Source organism: Bos indicus, chromosome 22 (assembly GCF_029378745.1).
Source record: "Bos indicus isolate NIAB-ARS_2022 breed Sahiwal x Tharparkar chromosome 22, NIAB-ARS_B.indTharparkar_mat_pri_1.0, whole genome shotgun sequence".
NCBI lineage: Eukaryota > Metazoa > Chordata > Mammalia > Artiodactyla > Bovidae > Bos > Bos indicus.
In genome coordinates this window covers 55,280,947-55,296,899 of record NC_091781.1, presented here as the reverse complement: position 1 = coordinate 55,296,899, position 15,953 = coordinate 55,280,947, and the positions used below count along the sequence as shown (strand labels likewise).

General features: G+C 47.2%; 1 protein-coding gene across 20 annotated transcripts in view; it reads right to left on the bottom strand.

Moving 5' to 3' along the window:
• ATG7 (autophagy related 7) overlaps nucleotides 1-15,953 on the bottom strand; it is a 293,009-nt gene that overhangs the window by 260,485 nt on the left and 16,571 nt on the right. For 17 of the 20 annotated variants that reach the window (XR_011563074.1, XR_011563076.1, XR_011563075.1 and 14 more), the window contains exons 2-3: nucleotides 9,831-10,003; nucleotides 9,313-9,367 (exon numbers count right to left, since the gene is read on the bottom strand). Coding sequence is in view for 14 of the 20 variants with exons in the window: in XM_070776866.1 (XP_070632967.1) it covers nucleotides 9,313-9,367; nucleotides 9,831-9,990 (215 nt within the window). In the remaining 6 variants the exon portion in view is untranslated. The remainder of the gene's footprint in view (nucleotides 1-9,312; nucleotides 9,368-9,830; nucleotides 10,004-15,953) is intronic. The other 3 variants (XM_070776857.1, XM_070776861.1, XM_070776862.1) reach the window with 1 other exon arrangement.

The following is a 15,953-nucleotide window of genomic DNA, read 5'->3' as shown; positions in this document are numbered from 1 at the left end:
TGATGAGTCAGTGGCTCATAGGTTGTATGTGTCACCGCTCTACGACAATAGAAGAATATTCCTCACTCAGGTGAGATGAGGACATCTAGGACAGACCTGAGGAGAAAAAAGAAATCAGAAAAGGACAAGACTAGGCTGAGAGGGAAGAAAAAGGAAGCGGAGCAGCTGGTAAACCAGGCTTCTGCAGGCAGACGTGGTTCTGCAGGCAGACATGGGCGCATGAAATGACTAGGGAACTAGAGAGAAGGATGCTCTGATGGAATCCGGTCCCTCCCTCCCAGCGTCCAGACGTCCTGGGTGTGCGAATGCCGGGCCGAAGCCTTTCTGTTAGAGCAGAGGAAACTAAAGCATGAGAACCCAAGCAGGGGCTAGGACATCAGCCCTCGTGTGAGCTCATTAGTGAGTTTCAGAGGAGAAGCATTTTTCAAGGCTCAAGTGCCACCTGGGGAGGTGGCCAGAGGAAAGAACTTAAAATGTGATAGTGGGAGGGTAAGCCATTCCAGTAGTTTCTCCAGGTTCAAGTTCCACTTGTTCCAGAAAGAGGTGGCTCAGAGGAGGACTGGAAAGAGCCCTAGACTTGGAAACTAGAGAGTTTAGTCCAAATCCTGCGCCTGGACATGTATGAGTTTAGTTTGCTGTGATGCCATTGCTGTGAAGTGTCCAGAGCAGCCAAATCCATAGAGACAGACAGCAGAGTCATGGTTGCCCAGTGCGGGGGACAGGCAGAAGGGAGGATGGGGAGTGCCTGTGAAGGGTGCAGGGCTTCCCTCTGGGGTGGCGAAAATGTGCAGTGGTGGCGGCTGCGCCTCATGAACATACTAAGAAGTGCTGAACTGTGCATTTTAAATGGGTAAATTGTATGGTATGTAAAGTGAAGTGAAGTCGCTCAGTCGTGAGCGACTCTTCACGACCCCATAGACTGTATCCTTCCAGGCTCCTCCGTCCATGGGATTTTCCAGGCAAGAGTACCGGAATGGGCTGCCATCTCCTTCTCCAGATCTTTCCGACCCAGGGATAGAACCCAGGTCTCCTGCATTGTAGGCAGACGCTTTACCATCTGAGCCACCAGGGAAGTCCACGTGATCGTAAAGTATATCTCAATAAAGCTGTTTTAGAGAACTAGAATTAGACATCTTCCCCATGTCCTACAGCCTACAGTGAACTCTAACTAGTTAGTGAACACATTAACCCAAGTTGGGGAAAACATGGGATCCTACAAAGGCCTGAAGCCTGGCATGTTTTCTCTGGACACCAGGCCCTCAACATCGCTCAGCCTCACAGTGATGACTCAGGGAAGTCTGAGGGCTGTTATGGAACCTCTTGGGCAAAGACAGGCACATGGCCAGATCCTCCAGAGCAGATAGGCGGTGAGGGTGGCTGGGATGGAACGAATCTGGAGAGGCCTTTACCACGTGTGCGCAGTCTCATCTGCCCGCGGGGAGCTCTGGCATCTAAGTCACACTCAGTCTAGGGGCCCGACTGCGTGATCTCCTGCGTTCTGTAACCATCTCTGAGCTTCTGTTCATCGCGTCCTCTCTTGGGGCCCATGGTGCCTTTCCACCAGCCATGCCACTTCCCATTTTGACAGCCAGGCCCTCAGACTGCTTGCAATTGACGCCAATGGCTATCTGAGCAGCCGGTCCATGTCGGACCTGAGTGAGGTGCTGGCAAGATGGTGGAGAATAAGAGGGCCCGTGCCCTGCACAGATGATCTAGCAAATGAGCCATATTTCCTCAGCTACTGTTTAAGGTCTCGGAGCACAAGGGTTATGCCTTCTATTTATCTTATTAAGCTTAGAAAAGGAAAATATGTCTTATCACTAATTAGGTAAATGTTGGGATTCCCTAGTGGTCCAGTGATTAAGAATCTGCCTTGTAATGCAGGGGACAACCGCTCAATCCCTGGTCCAGGAAGATTCCACCTACCACGGCGCAATTAAGCCTGTGCACCACAACTCCTGGGTCCACGTGCCCTACAGACCGTGCTCCACAACAGTGGTAAGCCTGCGCACCGCATCTAGACAGCAGCCCCCACTCGCCACAACTAGAGAAAGTCTGTGCAGCAACGGAGACTCAGCACGGCCAAAAGTGAAAAATTAATTAATTAAACACTATTTGAAAAAGTGCTATATATTTTAAAAATAAATAAATGGGTAAATGCTCCTCAAAGGAATTTTTTTTTTTCTAACCAGCTTTAAATCTGTACAGAGATTGCCCACCAAAGTCTATTTCTCTCTCTTTACATAGAAGTAATGCTCTGATGCTTGTAGTTTGGCACCATGTCTGTCTCCCCTGCAAGACGGTGAAGCCTCGGCTCTGCCTGATGGAACATGAGTGGGGTGATACATGCCCCCCAACCCCATGCTCACCCAGGCCGTTAAGGGTCTTTAAGAGAGTTGGGTGTCTCCTCAGATTCTCACTTTGGTTCTCTCGCGCCTCCTCTCTCTTGCCATCGGAAGGTGACAGTTCCGTTCTAAGCAGCACACGAAGGCAAGCCCCCCAGGATGACGGAGCCACAAGGCAGAAAAAGACTGGACCGCCTCCGCCCCGCCCCCAACCCGGACTACTAAGCGGGTAAGAAACAGGCCCCTCTGTGCTAGGGCCCTTACGTATCGGGGGCTGGTTCATCAGCGTGCCAGCCTAAGACAGCTCCCTCTAGGGCAGGACAGTTGGTGCCTGATCAAATCAGTCAAGTGTGACTCATAATTCAGCCGAAACAAGGTAGATAACGGGATCCTGTGATGCCAACTGCTGGCAGAGATTGATCCGGCTTCTGGGATCTCAGAGTGAGAGCGGTTTCTCTGGCGCTGTGCAAAGCTGAGGTACACCCAGCATCTACAGATGAGGACTTGGGCTGTTAGCTCTCCAAACTGCACCTCTGCATCTTATGCTTCTCTGTCCGCCCAGGGCCGGCACATTCTATCATCAAGACACAGCAGAAGCAATCAATAAGCATTTCTGAACCAACTATCAGCCCCAACGTTTGCTCCAGCACTGCATACCATGTGATGCTAATACCTGTCTTCCACCTCCATGCAGAGCTCCTCCAGAGTCCCCTGTTTGCTTAAGTCTTTGTATTTCTACCACCTACACATCTGTCCACAAGAAACATTCGGTGTTTGATGAATAAATGCACAGAGGTTTTCCCTACAAACCCACGCAGATGCCCAGCAATAAATGCAAAGAAAGAACAATCAGGACAAAGACAATTTGGATACAAAGACCTCATTTCTCCGGAGGAGCTCCAAGTGCTTTCAGTAAACTTCCTGACTGTCTCAGTCTGCCCAAGCAGAGGTTGTACCACACCACAGACTGGGGGGTTGCCAAACAACAGACGTTTATCCCTCATGGCTCTGGAAGCTGGAAGTCCAAGATCAAAGTGCCAGCTCCTGGAGAAGAGCTTCTTCCGCTTAAGCTGTGTCCTCGCAGGGTAGAGGGGGTAAGCTAGGTCTCTGGGGTCCCTGTCACTAACCCCATGCATGAGAGCCCTGCCCTCACCGCCTCCAAGGCCCACTTCTTCAGACCGTAACCTTGGGCCCTGGGTTTTCAACATACGTGCTTTTGAAGAACACCAACGTTTAGACCATGGCACCAATCATCCTAAGAAAGGGGCGTCAGAAAATCACAGACTTTTACAAAAAAAGTTAGATAAAAAAAAAAAGAAAGGAAAAAAATCAGACTTTTAAAACTGAAAGGAACATTTAGAAGCTGGGAGCTGCATATTAGGAAACTGAAGCTGAGAAAATGAAAAAGACTCATTCCAGGTAAGGCAGTTAATCAGGGGCAGATTCCAAGCCATCAAGCTTCCAATCCAGGACTCCCATGGCGTAATTCTTGCTCATCGCCCCCAGTGCCTACCACGGAGCCTTACGCACGGTGAATATTCAACAGCTAACTGACAAATGATGACCAAGAAAATTGAGCCATCTGGGTGAAAACCATAGCCATGGGATCAGAGACTTTATCTCCTTCAACTAAAATTTCTGGATTGCGAGGTTTAAGAAACCTGGATTTTGCAACAAGATCAAGCCTAACTTCTGTGAATAGTTTTTTTTTTTTTTTTCTGTAATTAGTTGTGTCAAAGAATAAAATTACTGAAACTCAAAAAATAATAAGCTTTCATTTAGTGTCAGAAGAGACAGGAGCTGGCTTCCCTGGTGGCTCAGTGGAGAAGAATCCGCCTGCCAATGCAGGAGACGCGGGTTCGACCCCTGATCTGGGAAGATCCCACATGCTGCAGAGCAACTAAGCCCTAAGCCCGGGCGCCACAACCACTGAGTCTGCGCACCCACGGGCTGCAACGACGGAAGCACACGCGCCCACAGCCTGCGCCCCGCGATGAGAAGCCCCCGCGACGAGAAGCCCCCACGACGAGAGGCCCCCGCAACAAGAGGCCCACACACCACAACTGGACAGGAGCCCCCGTTTGCCACAACTAGAGAAAAGCCCACACGGCAACAAGACCTAGCACAGCCATAAATAAATCAATCAAATTATACATTAAAAAAAAAGAACAGACAGGAGTGAAGGCAGCTGGTGAGGAATGCTGGACCCTCCAGCTTATACTAAAACTGCTGCTGCTGCTGCTGCTAAGTCGCTTCAATTCTGTCCGACTCTGTGCGACCCCACAGATGGAAGCCCACCAGGCTCCCCCGACCCTGGGATTCTCCAGGCAACAACACTGGAGTGGGTTGCCATTTCCTTCTCCAAGGCATGAAAGTGAAAAGTGAAAGTGAAGTCGCTCAGTCGTGTCCGACTCTTAGTGACCCCATGGACTACAGCCTACCAGGCTCCTCCGTCCATGGGATTTTCCAGGCAAGAGTACTGGAGTGGGGTGCCATTGCCTTCTCCATACTAAAACTATACCACCCCATTTATGAGCCTCAGATTATTGAGGACTGTACACTGAATGCATTTTCCTCATTATTTTGTGACTGCTCCAAAAGTCAGTCAGTCTTTGCCGATGCAGGAGAGAGATGACTAGGATTTTTCGCTTTGACGTGCAATCACAAGGATTTATTATGGAGCAAGAAAGCTCTGAAGGGAACAAGAAACATCAAAACATATCTTTTAAAGGTACAAAGACTAACATCATTTTCGATTCAAGTTGTGCAATTTAGTTTCACAATTTGATTGTGACAGAGGAATAAAATGTATTGACTTTTGAAGAGATTTTTTGTTTTCAAATTCTAGGGAGACTTTATTTGAAATGCCCTAATCTTTGACTAATCCAGTCCCGTCACTTCATGGCAAATAGATAGGGAAACAATGGAAACAGGGACAGACTTTATTTTCTTGGCCTCCAAACTCACTGCAGATAGTGACTGCAGCCATGAAATTAAAAGACATTTGCGCCTCGTAAAAAAAGCTATGACCAATCTAAACAGCATATTAAAAAGCAGAGACATTACTTTGCTGACAAAGGTCCATAAAGTCAAAGCTATTGTTTTTCCAGTAGTCAAGTATGGATGTGAGAGTTGAACTATAATGAAGGCTGAGCGATGAAGACTTGATGCTTTTGAACTGTGGTGTTGAAGACTCTTGAGAGTCCCTTGGACAGCAAGGGGACCAAACCAGTCAGTCCTCAAGGAAATGAACCCTGAATATTCATTGGAAGGACTGATGCTGAAGCTGGAGCCCCAATACTTTGGCTACCTGATTCGAAGACCTGACTCATTAGAAAAGACCATGATTCTGGGCAAACTGAGGACAGGAGGAGAAGGGGATGACAGAGGACGAGATGGTTGGATGGCATCACCAACTCAATGGACATGAGTTTGAGCAAGCTCCGGGAGATGGTGAAGGACAGGGAAGCCTGGCGTGCTGCAGTCCAAGGGCTCGCAAAGAGTCGGACATGCCTGAGTGACTGAACAACAACAATAAATCTTTGACCATCTTCATATTCAGGTGGTCTTTACAAATACCTCTTCATGTTCCCCTTATCCCCCACCCTCACACAGCAAACACACGAGGGAGCAGAAAAAGATGGCCCCCCTCCTGGAAGCCTGTAATCTCCAGTTCTCAGTTATCTTAAAGCCTCTCAACATGCTTTCTGCTCTGCCCCCAGGCACAGAATTTAGTTTCTCACACAACCCAGTCAACACTTCCAGAGACCCAGGCACTGAACTCTGGCTTTCTGATTCTGCCGCTGTTGATCCTCTTTCCTTCCTGAAAACATCATTTCTGGTTCTTCTTCTCCAGCAAGTCACGTCTCTTTGGCGAGTTCTGCGTTTCTGCCCTCCCTGCTCAGGTCTGGTCCCTGTCACTGCCCTTCCTCCTCCTCACGCTACAGCCTCTTCTTCTCTTACAGCCTGGACTCTGTCAACTCTAACTCAACATGTCCTAAACCAAATTTACCTCCTCCCCAAACTACATCCACATCCTGGCTTCTCAGTTTCTACAGAAAATAAGAAATTGCCTCCAGCTACTCAGACCGCTGACTGTGGCTCAGATCATGAACTCCTTATTGCCAAATTCAGACTGAAATGGAAGAAAGTAGGGAAAACCACTAGACCATTCAGGTATGACCTAAATCAAATCCCTTATGATTACACAGTGGAAGTGAGAAATAGATTTAAGGAACTAGATCTGATAGATAGAGTGCCTGATGAACTATGAACGGAGGTTCATGACATTGTACAGGAGACAGGGGTCAAGACCATCCCCATGGAAAAGAAATGCAAAAAAGCAAAATGGCTGTCTGGGGAGGCCGTACAAATAGCTGTGAAAAGAAGAGAAGAGAAAAGCAAAGGAGAAAAGGAAAGATATAAGCATCTGAATGCAGAGTTCCAAAGAATAGCAAGAAGAGATAATAAAGCCTTCCTCAGCCATCAGTGCAAAGAAATAGAGGAAAACAACAGAATGGGAAAGACTAGCGATCTCTTCAAGAAAATCAGAGATACTAAGGGTACATTTCAGGCAAAGATGGGCTCAATAAAGGACAGAAATGGTATGGACCTAACAGAAGCAGAAGATATTAAGAAGAGGTGGCAAGAATACACAGAAGAACTGTACAAAAAAGATCTTCATGACCCAGATAATCATGATGGTGTGATCACTCACCTAGAGCCAGACATCCTGGAATGTGAAGTCAAGTGGGCCTTAGAAAGCATCACTATGAACAAAGTTAGTGGAGGTGATGGAATTCCAGTTGAACTATTTCAAATCCTGAAAGATGATGCTGTGAAAGTGCTGCACTCCATATGCCAGCCAATTTGGAAAACTCAGCAGTGGCCACAGGACTGGAAAAGGTCAGTTTTCATTCCAATCTCAAAGAAAGGCAATGCCAAAGAATGTTCAAACTACCACACAATTGCACTCATCTCACATGCTAGTAAAGTAATGCTCAAAAGTCTCCAAGCCAGGCTTCAGCAATACGTGAACCGTGAACTTCCTGATGTTCAAGCTGGTTTTAGAAAAGGCAGAGGAACCAGAGATCAAGTTGCCAACGTCCGCTGGATCATGGAAAAAGCAAGAGAGTTCCAGAAAAACATCTATTTCTGCTTTATTGACTATGCCAAAGCCTTTGACTGTGTGGATCTCAATAAAATGTGGAAAATTCTGAAAGAGATGGGAATACCTCTTGAGAAATTTGTATGCAGGTCAGGAAGCAACAGTTAGAACTGGACATGGAACAACAGACTGGTTCCAAATAGGAAAAGGAGTACGTCAAGGCTGTATATTGTCACCCTGCTTATTTAACTTATATGCAGAGTACATCATGAGAAACGCTGGACTGGAAGAAACACAAGCTGGAATCAAGATTGCCGGGAGAAATATCAATAACCTCAGACATGCAGATGACACCACCCTTATGGCAGAAAGTGAAGACGAACTCAAAAGCCTCTTGATGAAAGTGAAAGAGGAGAGTGAAAAAGTTGGCTTAAAGCTCAACATTCAGAAAACAAAGATCATGGCACCTGGTCCCATCACTTCATGGGAAATAGATGGGGAAACAGTGGAAACTGTCAGACTTTATTTTGGGGGGCTCCAAAATCGCTGCAGATGGTGACTGCAGCCATGAAATTAAAAGACGCTTACTCCTTGGAAGAAAAGTTATGACCAACCTAGACAGCATATTAAAAAGCCTCTGCTTTTTACTTTGCCAGCAAAGGTCCGTCTAGTCAAGGCTATGGTTTTTCCAGTGGTCATGTATGGATGTGAGAGTTGGACTGTGAAGAAAGCTGAGCACCAAAGAATTGATGCCTTTGAACTGTGGTGTTGGAGAAGACTCTTGAGAGTCCCTTGGACTGCAAGGAGATCCAACCAGTCCATTTTAAAGGAGATCGGTCCTGGGTGTTCTTTGGAAGGACTGATGCTAAAGCTGAAACTCCAGTACTTTGGCCACCTCATGCGAAGCGTTGACTCATTGGAAAAGACTCTGATGCTGAGAGGGATTGGGGGCAGGAGGCAAAGGGGACGACAGAGGATGAGACGGCTGTATGGCATCACCGACGCTATGGATGTGAGTCTGAGTGAAGTCTGGGAGTTGGTGATGGACAGGGAGGCCTGGTGTGCTGCGATTCATGGGGTCGCAAGGAGTCGGACACGACTGAGCGACTGAACTGAACTGAAATGACTTGGGTAAGTCACTTCACCTTTGGACTCATAGTTTCCTCACCTGAGAAAGGGAAGAAAACCACACCTGGCAGGTCTGAAAGGATTATCTCTAGAAAATAAGTCAGTAATGACGGTCCCCAATTAGTCAAAGACACCTCTGTGAGAACATTATGTCACGTTTCCTTGCACATCCCTACTGTGCCTTGCACAGTAACTTGTATATAGAAGTAGTCTCATAAATGCTCATTGCTGCACCTAATAGGTAATAAATACGTGCTGAAATGGAGAAGGCAACGGCACCCCACTCCAGTACTTTTGCCTAGAAAATCCCATGGACGGAGGAGCCTGGTAGGCTGTAGTCCATGGGGTCGCTAGAGTTTGATACGACTGAGCGACTTCACTTTCACTTTTCACTTTCGTGCACTGGAGAAGGAAATGGCAACCCACTCCAGCGTTCTTGCCTGGAGAATCCCGGGTACGGGGGAGCCTGGTGGGCTGCCGTCTCTGGGGTCGCACAGAGTCGGACATGACTGAAGCGACTTAGCACATGCTGAAAAAATGAACCAGACAGTCCTGAGCACCCAGCACTTGTCCCATGCCATGGAAGGTACAACAGAACCATGAGATGCTAGCCCTGCTCACCAGAAGCTTCTGTGGATGGTCCCACGGCCCACCTACGATGAAAGTTAAGAACCCTCATTCCTTGCAAAAATCAGCATTCTCTATTCTAGATTTCCATCAAAAAATACTCACATGTCGAAAGCACTGAACTCCAACGTTAAGCGAGCTGGCAGCCCCACAGAGTCACCTGGAAGGAAGCATTTACACATTCAATCATGAGTTAGTCACAGCAGCCTTTGCAACAAAAACATGCGTGGATCACTCTCTTCTGGTGAAGCCCAAAGGGCCCCATCCAATTTCCAGCCACCCAAGCTGAAGAAGGACATAGCAGCAGATGATGGCTTTTGTGAATCCAAGGTATTTGCCAAGAATATGAATGCAAAGATTCACTGGGGAAAATGTTTCCAATCCCCTTCCCCAGCAATACTCAGTAACGGGTATTAACTCTTTCGATTAATACACTGGCTTCTCCCTTTCTTCTCCCAATAAGGAAAAAAGAAATGAACATGGGTCAAAAAGTCAGGCAGTAAAGTAGAAACCAGGGGATAGCATTAATGGTAAAAGTCAAGGACACCCCATTCTGAAGGAGATCTGACCCTACACTGGGCAGAGAAGGTAAGAGAAGAAGAATGGAGTTTCCTATCACCTACCGTTGTAGTAATAACCCTTAATGTCCTTGGGAGCTTCGTCTAGCCGGTACTCATTCAGCTTCTTCTGGGTCAACTCATGCCAGAAGCCAACATCCAAGGCGCTGCTGAAGGGGGCGAACTGCAATCTGGAGAGGCCGGGGTCCCCCATAGCTGCTGCCATTCGTTATCGCCTGCTAGAAACGAAACACGGCAACAATGCACAGAATACGGTGAGAAAGGACATTTGTAATCACGCTTGAGACAGAGAAACAGAAAGTGACCAGAGGTTGACAAGCTGCCTGAAGACACAGCTTTGGAAAGCAACTCGAGGGTCTTGGCTACATTGCCACATTCAGCCTCTGGGCAACACAACTGACCCCCCTGGCCTTCACTTCAGGGCATCTTTCTCGCAAGCCAGTCTGACTGATGCGCTAGTGTTAACCCTTCTTTGAACCATCCTGTGTGGCCCCAGGGAACTGTACAAGCACAAAAACCCAAAGTCCAGCCAGTGAGCAACGCCAGCGGTCAGGGTTCTGAGTGAGGCAGTGCTTGAGCACCCCAGCCAAGAAGGATGAAGAAATTCCCCCACCCAAACCACAGTATCAGAACTGCTTTGAAATGTCACACTTTATCCTTCAAATGCAGGAAATTTGCACTTCACTATATATGTTTTATTTTTTTAATTTTACTTTTTTTTGTTTTGTTTTTAAATTTTTATTTTCAAATGATTATAAGTTCACTAGAAGTTGCCAAAACAGAGAGGTCCCAATGTGCCTTCCACCCAGTTTCCCTCCATGCTGCTGCTACTGCTAAGTCACTTCAGTCGTGTCCGACTCTGTGTGACCCCATAGACAGCCCACCAGGCTCCCCCGTCCCTCAGATTCTCCAGGCAAGAACACTGGAGTGGGTTGCCATTCCTTCTCCAATGCAAGAAAGTGAAAAAGTGAAAGCGAAGTTGCTCAGTCTTGTCCGACTCTTAGCGACCCCATGGACTTCAGCCCACCAGGCTCCTCCATCCATGGGATTTTCCAGGCAAGAGTACTGGAGTGGGGTGCCATTGCCTTCTCCTAATTTTACTTTTTTTACTGCAGACTTTTTACTTTGTATTAGGGTACAGCTGACAGACCTAGATAGTGTGTTAAAAAGCAAAGACATGAGTTTGCTGACAAAGGTTCATATAGTCAAGGCTGTGGTCTTTTCAGTAGTCATGTATGGATGTGAGAGCTGGACCATAAAGAAGACTGAGTGCCGAAGAATCGATGCTTCTGAACTGTGGTGTTGGAGAAGACTCTTGAGAGTCCCTTGGACTGCAAGGAGACCAAACCAGTCAATCCTAAAGGAAATCAACCCTGAATATTCATTGGGAGGACTCATGCTGAAGGGGAAGCTTCAATATTTTGGCCACCTGATGTGAAGAGCCTTGGTAAAGACCCTGGGAAAGATTGAGAGCAGAAGGGGGCAGCAAAGGATGAGATGGTTGGATGGCATCACCGATTCAAATCATCAAATAAACTTGACCATCTTGGCCAGTAGGCATATGTTCAATGTAATTCCCTGTGTCCCCTGCACACTCTCATGGGGGAGGGGACACAGACCCTGGGGTGATGGGGTGGTTGGGGTGGGGGGAAGCACAACCCTAGAGGAACTTGCAGTTCCAAAGGCACATGTTGATGAGTCACTTGAGTCTCCAACTGCCCCAAGACAGATGAGTATGTCTGCAGTGGGATGTATGAACAGTCACACTAGAGGGGATAAATAAAAGAAGACAGGTCATGTCTACTCAGGTTCTGCGTGAGTTTTGGGCCAAGATTTTTTAAAACCTTTCGGTTCTCTAAACGTGTTGGATATCAGAGAGACAAGGAGCTCTGGTCCAATAGCAATTATATGGTAAAATGCAAGGGAGTACCACCTAAACCTGGTGAAAATCCAGGCAGAGGAGGTGAGGGCGGGTCAGAGCAAGGGGAGGCCCCGAGCAGGGCCTGGGCACGGGTTCGCAACATCACATCAGCTGGCACTGCACAAGTGTTTCCACCTCCTGGTGGGCTTATTAAAAAATGAAGATGCCTCGGATCCACTTGCTGGGGGTCGGGGGAGGAGGAGGAGGAAAGGACAGAGAGGGTGGTGGGGACCGGTGCCCCAGGGGATCCTGATTCGAGTTTGATGCTATCTTGAAGCCTTCGGAACACCAGCATTCTTACTTCTGGAGTCAGAATTTGCCTGCCAAATGCAAGAGACATGGGTTCGATCCTTGGGTCGGGAAGATCCCCTGGAGAAGGAAATGGCAACCCACTCCAGTGTTCTTGCCTGGAGAATCCCATGGACAGAGGAGCCTGGCGGGCTACAGACCGTGAGGTCGCAAAGAGCCAGACACGACTGAGCATGCACACACATGCGGACACAGCGACCTCTGAACCATTTCAAACATATTTAAATGCACCCTGGGCCCATATGAAACAATCTTTGGCTTTTGTTTTAAAGGCTCTTTATAGCTTCGCGCTTGCAGAATGTTCACCTTTTTTGGGTCACTCCTGTGTTCACAGGCCCCAGAAAAGTTTGTGGGTCCTAGGCACTGTGCCTTCAGTGCCCAGTGGAGAAACAGACCCTCATGCTGGTGGCCTGGGGCCCACTGTATGAGAAACACTGGCATAGAACACCCTCAGAGTCTCCTGCTTGGTTCTGCGGGTTTCTCCATCGCTCCTTTCTCCTCTCTCCCTCTGCAACACAGCTGGCATTCTCCTTCTACTGCTGGCTTTTGAAAGCTTCTGTGCTCAGCCCTCTCCTTCGTCTATAAGCTTTCCCCGAAGCAAATTTTTCATTTTATACACCCATTTCCATCTAGATGCCAATGAATCCCAGGATGGTATTTCTAACGCTAACCTCCAACCGTATATTAAAGTGTCTTTTAAAGGCTGGAATTGAATTTCTCACAGGCATCTTCAGCTTGACAAATCGAAAACTGAATGTTCCTTTCACTAAAATTGTGTCCATTTTCCTGTATGTCCAAGTTTATTAAACAGCACCATCATATAGCCACAAAGAAACCTCAAAGTCATCTTCAATTCTGCTCTCTCTCACATCCAATAAACCACTACGTGCTAGAGGATCAATAGTCCTCTGCCACGAGTTGAAAGTGGTAGTTACGAAGCATTGGCCAGGGCCAGGCACTGCGGCAGGGGTGGGCGCCTGCATTAGCACCTCCCCAAAGCCCTAAGAAGCGACAGTTCAGGTTTCACAGAAGACGACACTGACGTTCAGAGAGATAAGAATCAACACCTCAGCAGAACAGCGGTACAAACAGATCTCATCTGAAATCCTCTGTGGGATGGGGCAGCAGACCCCTACACACACTTCACAATCAACCGCAATTTAGTCTTAAAAGTCGACAGTAACTCATTTTGATGACCTGCTAAGGTCACCAAGATGTTGAAGTACCACGGAATGTAGCTCGCCGAGCTCCCCTGTTCATGGAATTCTCTAGGCAAGAATACTGGAGTGGGCAGCCAGTCCCTTCTCCAGGGCATCAAAGGTTACCAAGATGAAATTTTACCAGTGCCAAAGACAAAAGAGAAAATTCTATTCCATATGGCCCCTGAGCAGCCAGGAAAAAGAGGACCACATAAGAGAATGGACTAGAAAGTAATCTGCATAAGAGGCACACCACTGGGATTTCCCTGGCGGTCCAAGGGCTAAGACTCCGAGCTCCCACACACCACAAATGAGATCCAGCACAGCCAAATAAATAATATTAAAACAAATCAGAGGCCCATGCTTCATTTCTGACATATTTGGTCTTTGAGAAATTCTGAGCAGAACCCAAGAGCCCATTTCACAAGAGGATGTGGTCCGTATCCAGCCACTGAAGTGGTGCCTTACTGGCTAGGGCGATGGAGAGGTCTTAAGCAACACCAGCAATGGGTGATTAGGAAGCTGCTGGAAACATCTAAACAGGATACTCGAGTAAAAAGCTATCACCTAGCAACCTATGCAATGTCTATGTCACACTGTCCCTAAACTAGAAGGGAAGACTTAAGACCTAACGATAAGGAGGGAATCCTGGAGGAGGAGGAAGTGAGTCCCAGGTGCAAGGTCATTCGTGTGTAACCAACCTAGACACAAACAGTACCTGCGTCCTGAAAAGTCAGGCTTGCCCGGATAATCCCAAATGGTGCAGGGGAGACTTGAGGCCTCGGCTCAGCTTACAAAGCTGAAAGCTTATTTCTACTGATCATCAACGTTTTATTCAGGATGTGAAACCCAAGAGTTTCACACAAGATGGGATTGCATCACTTCCAGTGAAAGAGGAAAGGCTTTGAGGACTTGAGACTGTAATGAACAAGAACCCCAGCAGTAGAAGAGACCCAGTGGTAACCAAACTATCCAGTGAGGAGTGACCTGAAATAACGCAGATGCCTGTCAAGCAATACGAACCCTCTGCAGCTACCACACAAACTTACCAATTTTAGGCTTTTCTAAAAATAAAACTAAGTCACACTCGGCAACTTAAACAAGTTAAGTGCTTGAAAAACACTACCCTGTGGTACTTTCCAGAAGCTCCTGTCCAATGGACCTAACCATTGTGTCAGTGCTGTTCTTCACCATCAGATCCCCACAGAACACGTGTAACAGTGGTTGCCTCCCAGGAAAGAAATTCCAGGGGTCAGAGACAGGGCTGTGGACAGACTTATTTTCACTCTGTGTCTTTTTTGCCTTTTGGGTTTTGTAATAAGTAAATAAGTAAAATAAGGAAAGAGAAAAGCCCTGACCCAATGGCAAGAAGAGCGGGAATGAGAGACAGGTGAGAAGACCAGTTCAACTGTTTTGGTTCAGAGAAATAACACATGGAAAACCCTGACGCAAGAACCTGTCCTACTTATCTTTCTCCAGCACCCAGCACAGTGCCTAGGATAGATTAGGCACTCAGAAGCTGCTGACATGAAATAACAGCTTTCTTCTCCCCAAAAGAGTCAATGGATGGATGCTGGCTTAAGATTCAACATTCAAAAAATGAGGATCATGGCATCCAGTCCCATCACTTCATGGCAAACAGATGGGGAAATGACGGAAACAGTGAGAGACTTTTTTTTCTTGGGCTCCAAAATCACTGCAGATGGTGACTGCAGCCGTGAAATCAAAAGACGCTGATTCCTTGGAAGAAAAGCTATGACCGAACTAGATAGCATATTAAAAAGCAGAGACATTACTTTGCCAACAATGGTCCCTCTAGTCAAGGCTATGGTTTTTCCAGTGGTCATGTATGGATGTGAGAGCTGGACCATAAAGAAGGCTGAGCACTGAAGAATTGATGCTTTTGAACACTGGTGTTGGAGAAGAATCTTGAGAGTCCCTTGGACTAGCAAGAAGATCAAACCAGTCAATCCTCAAGAAAATCAACCCTGAATATTCATTGGAAGGACTGATGCTGAAGCTGAAGCTCCAGTACTTTGGCTACCTGATGTGGAGAACCAACTCATTGGAAAAAACCCTGGTGCTGGGAAAGACTGAAGGCAGGAGAAGTGGGCAACAGAAGGCAAGATGGTTGGATGGCATCACTGACTCAATGGACACGAGTCTGAGCAAACTCTGGAAGACAGTGAAGGACAGGGAAGCCTGGCGTCTTGCAGTCCATGGGGTCACAGAGTCGGATACGACTGAGCAACTGAACAACAATCAGGAGGCAAGATTTGGGCAGAGTTTAACAGCGGTAACCTGACTTGTCCAGACAGGACACAGGCTGACCAGCAAGATGATGTATTTTCCATTAGTGGAAGTACTCAAGCACGCATCAGGCAATCATTTCCCAAGTCATTTTGCACAGAGGTGGTCAGACAAGAACACGGGTTGGCAAGCTTTTTCTGAACAGAGCCAAATAGTAAATACTTTAGGCACCACGGTCCGAAATAGTTTCTGTCCTATTTTCTTCTTTTTTCACAACTCTTGAATGACGTAAAAAAATTCTTTAGCTCATGGACTGCACAAAAAAAGGCCTTGGGCTGGGTGTGGCCCACGGGCCATAGTTGGGCAAACTTGGACTAGATGATCTTCGAAACCTGTTGTTTTGATCCTTGGAAGGTGCCAATAAGGCATTTTTTTTTCTAGGATGACTGAGATTTGGGGTAGAATCTTCTCAGAGGGCAGGAGAGACGT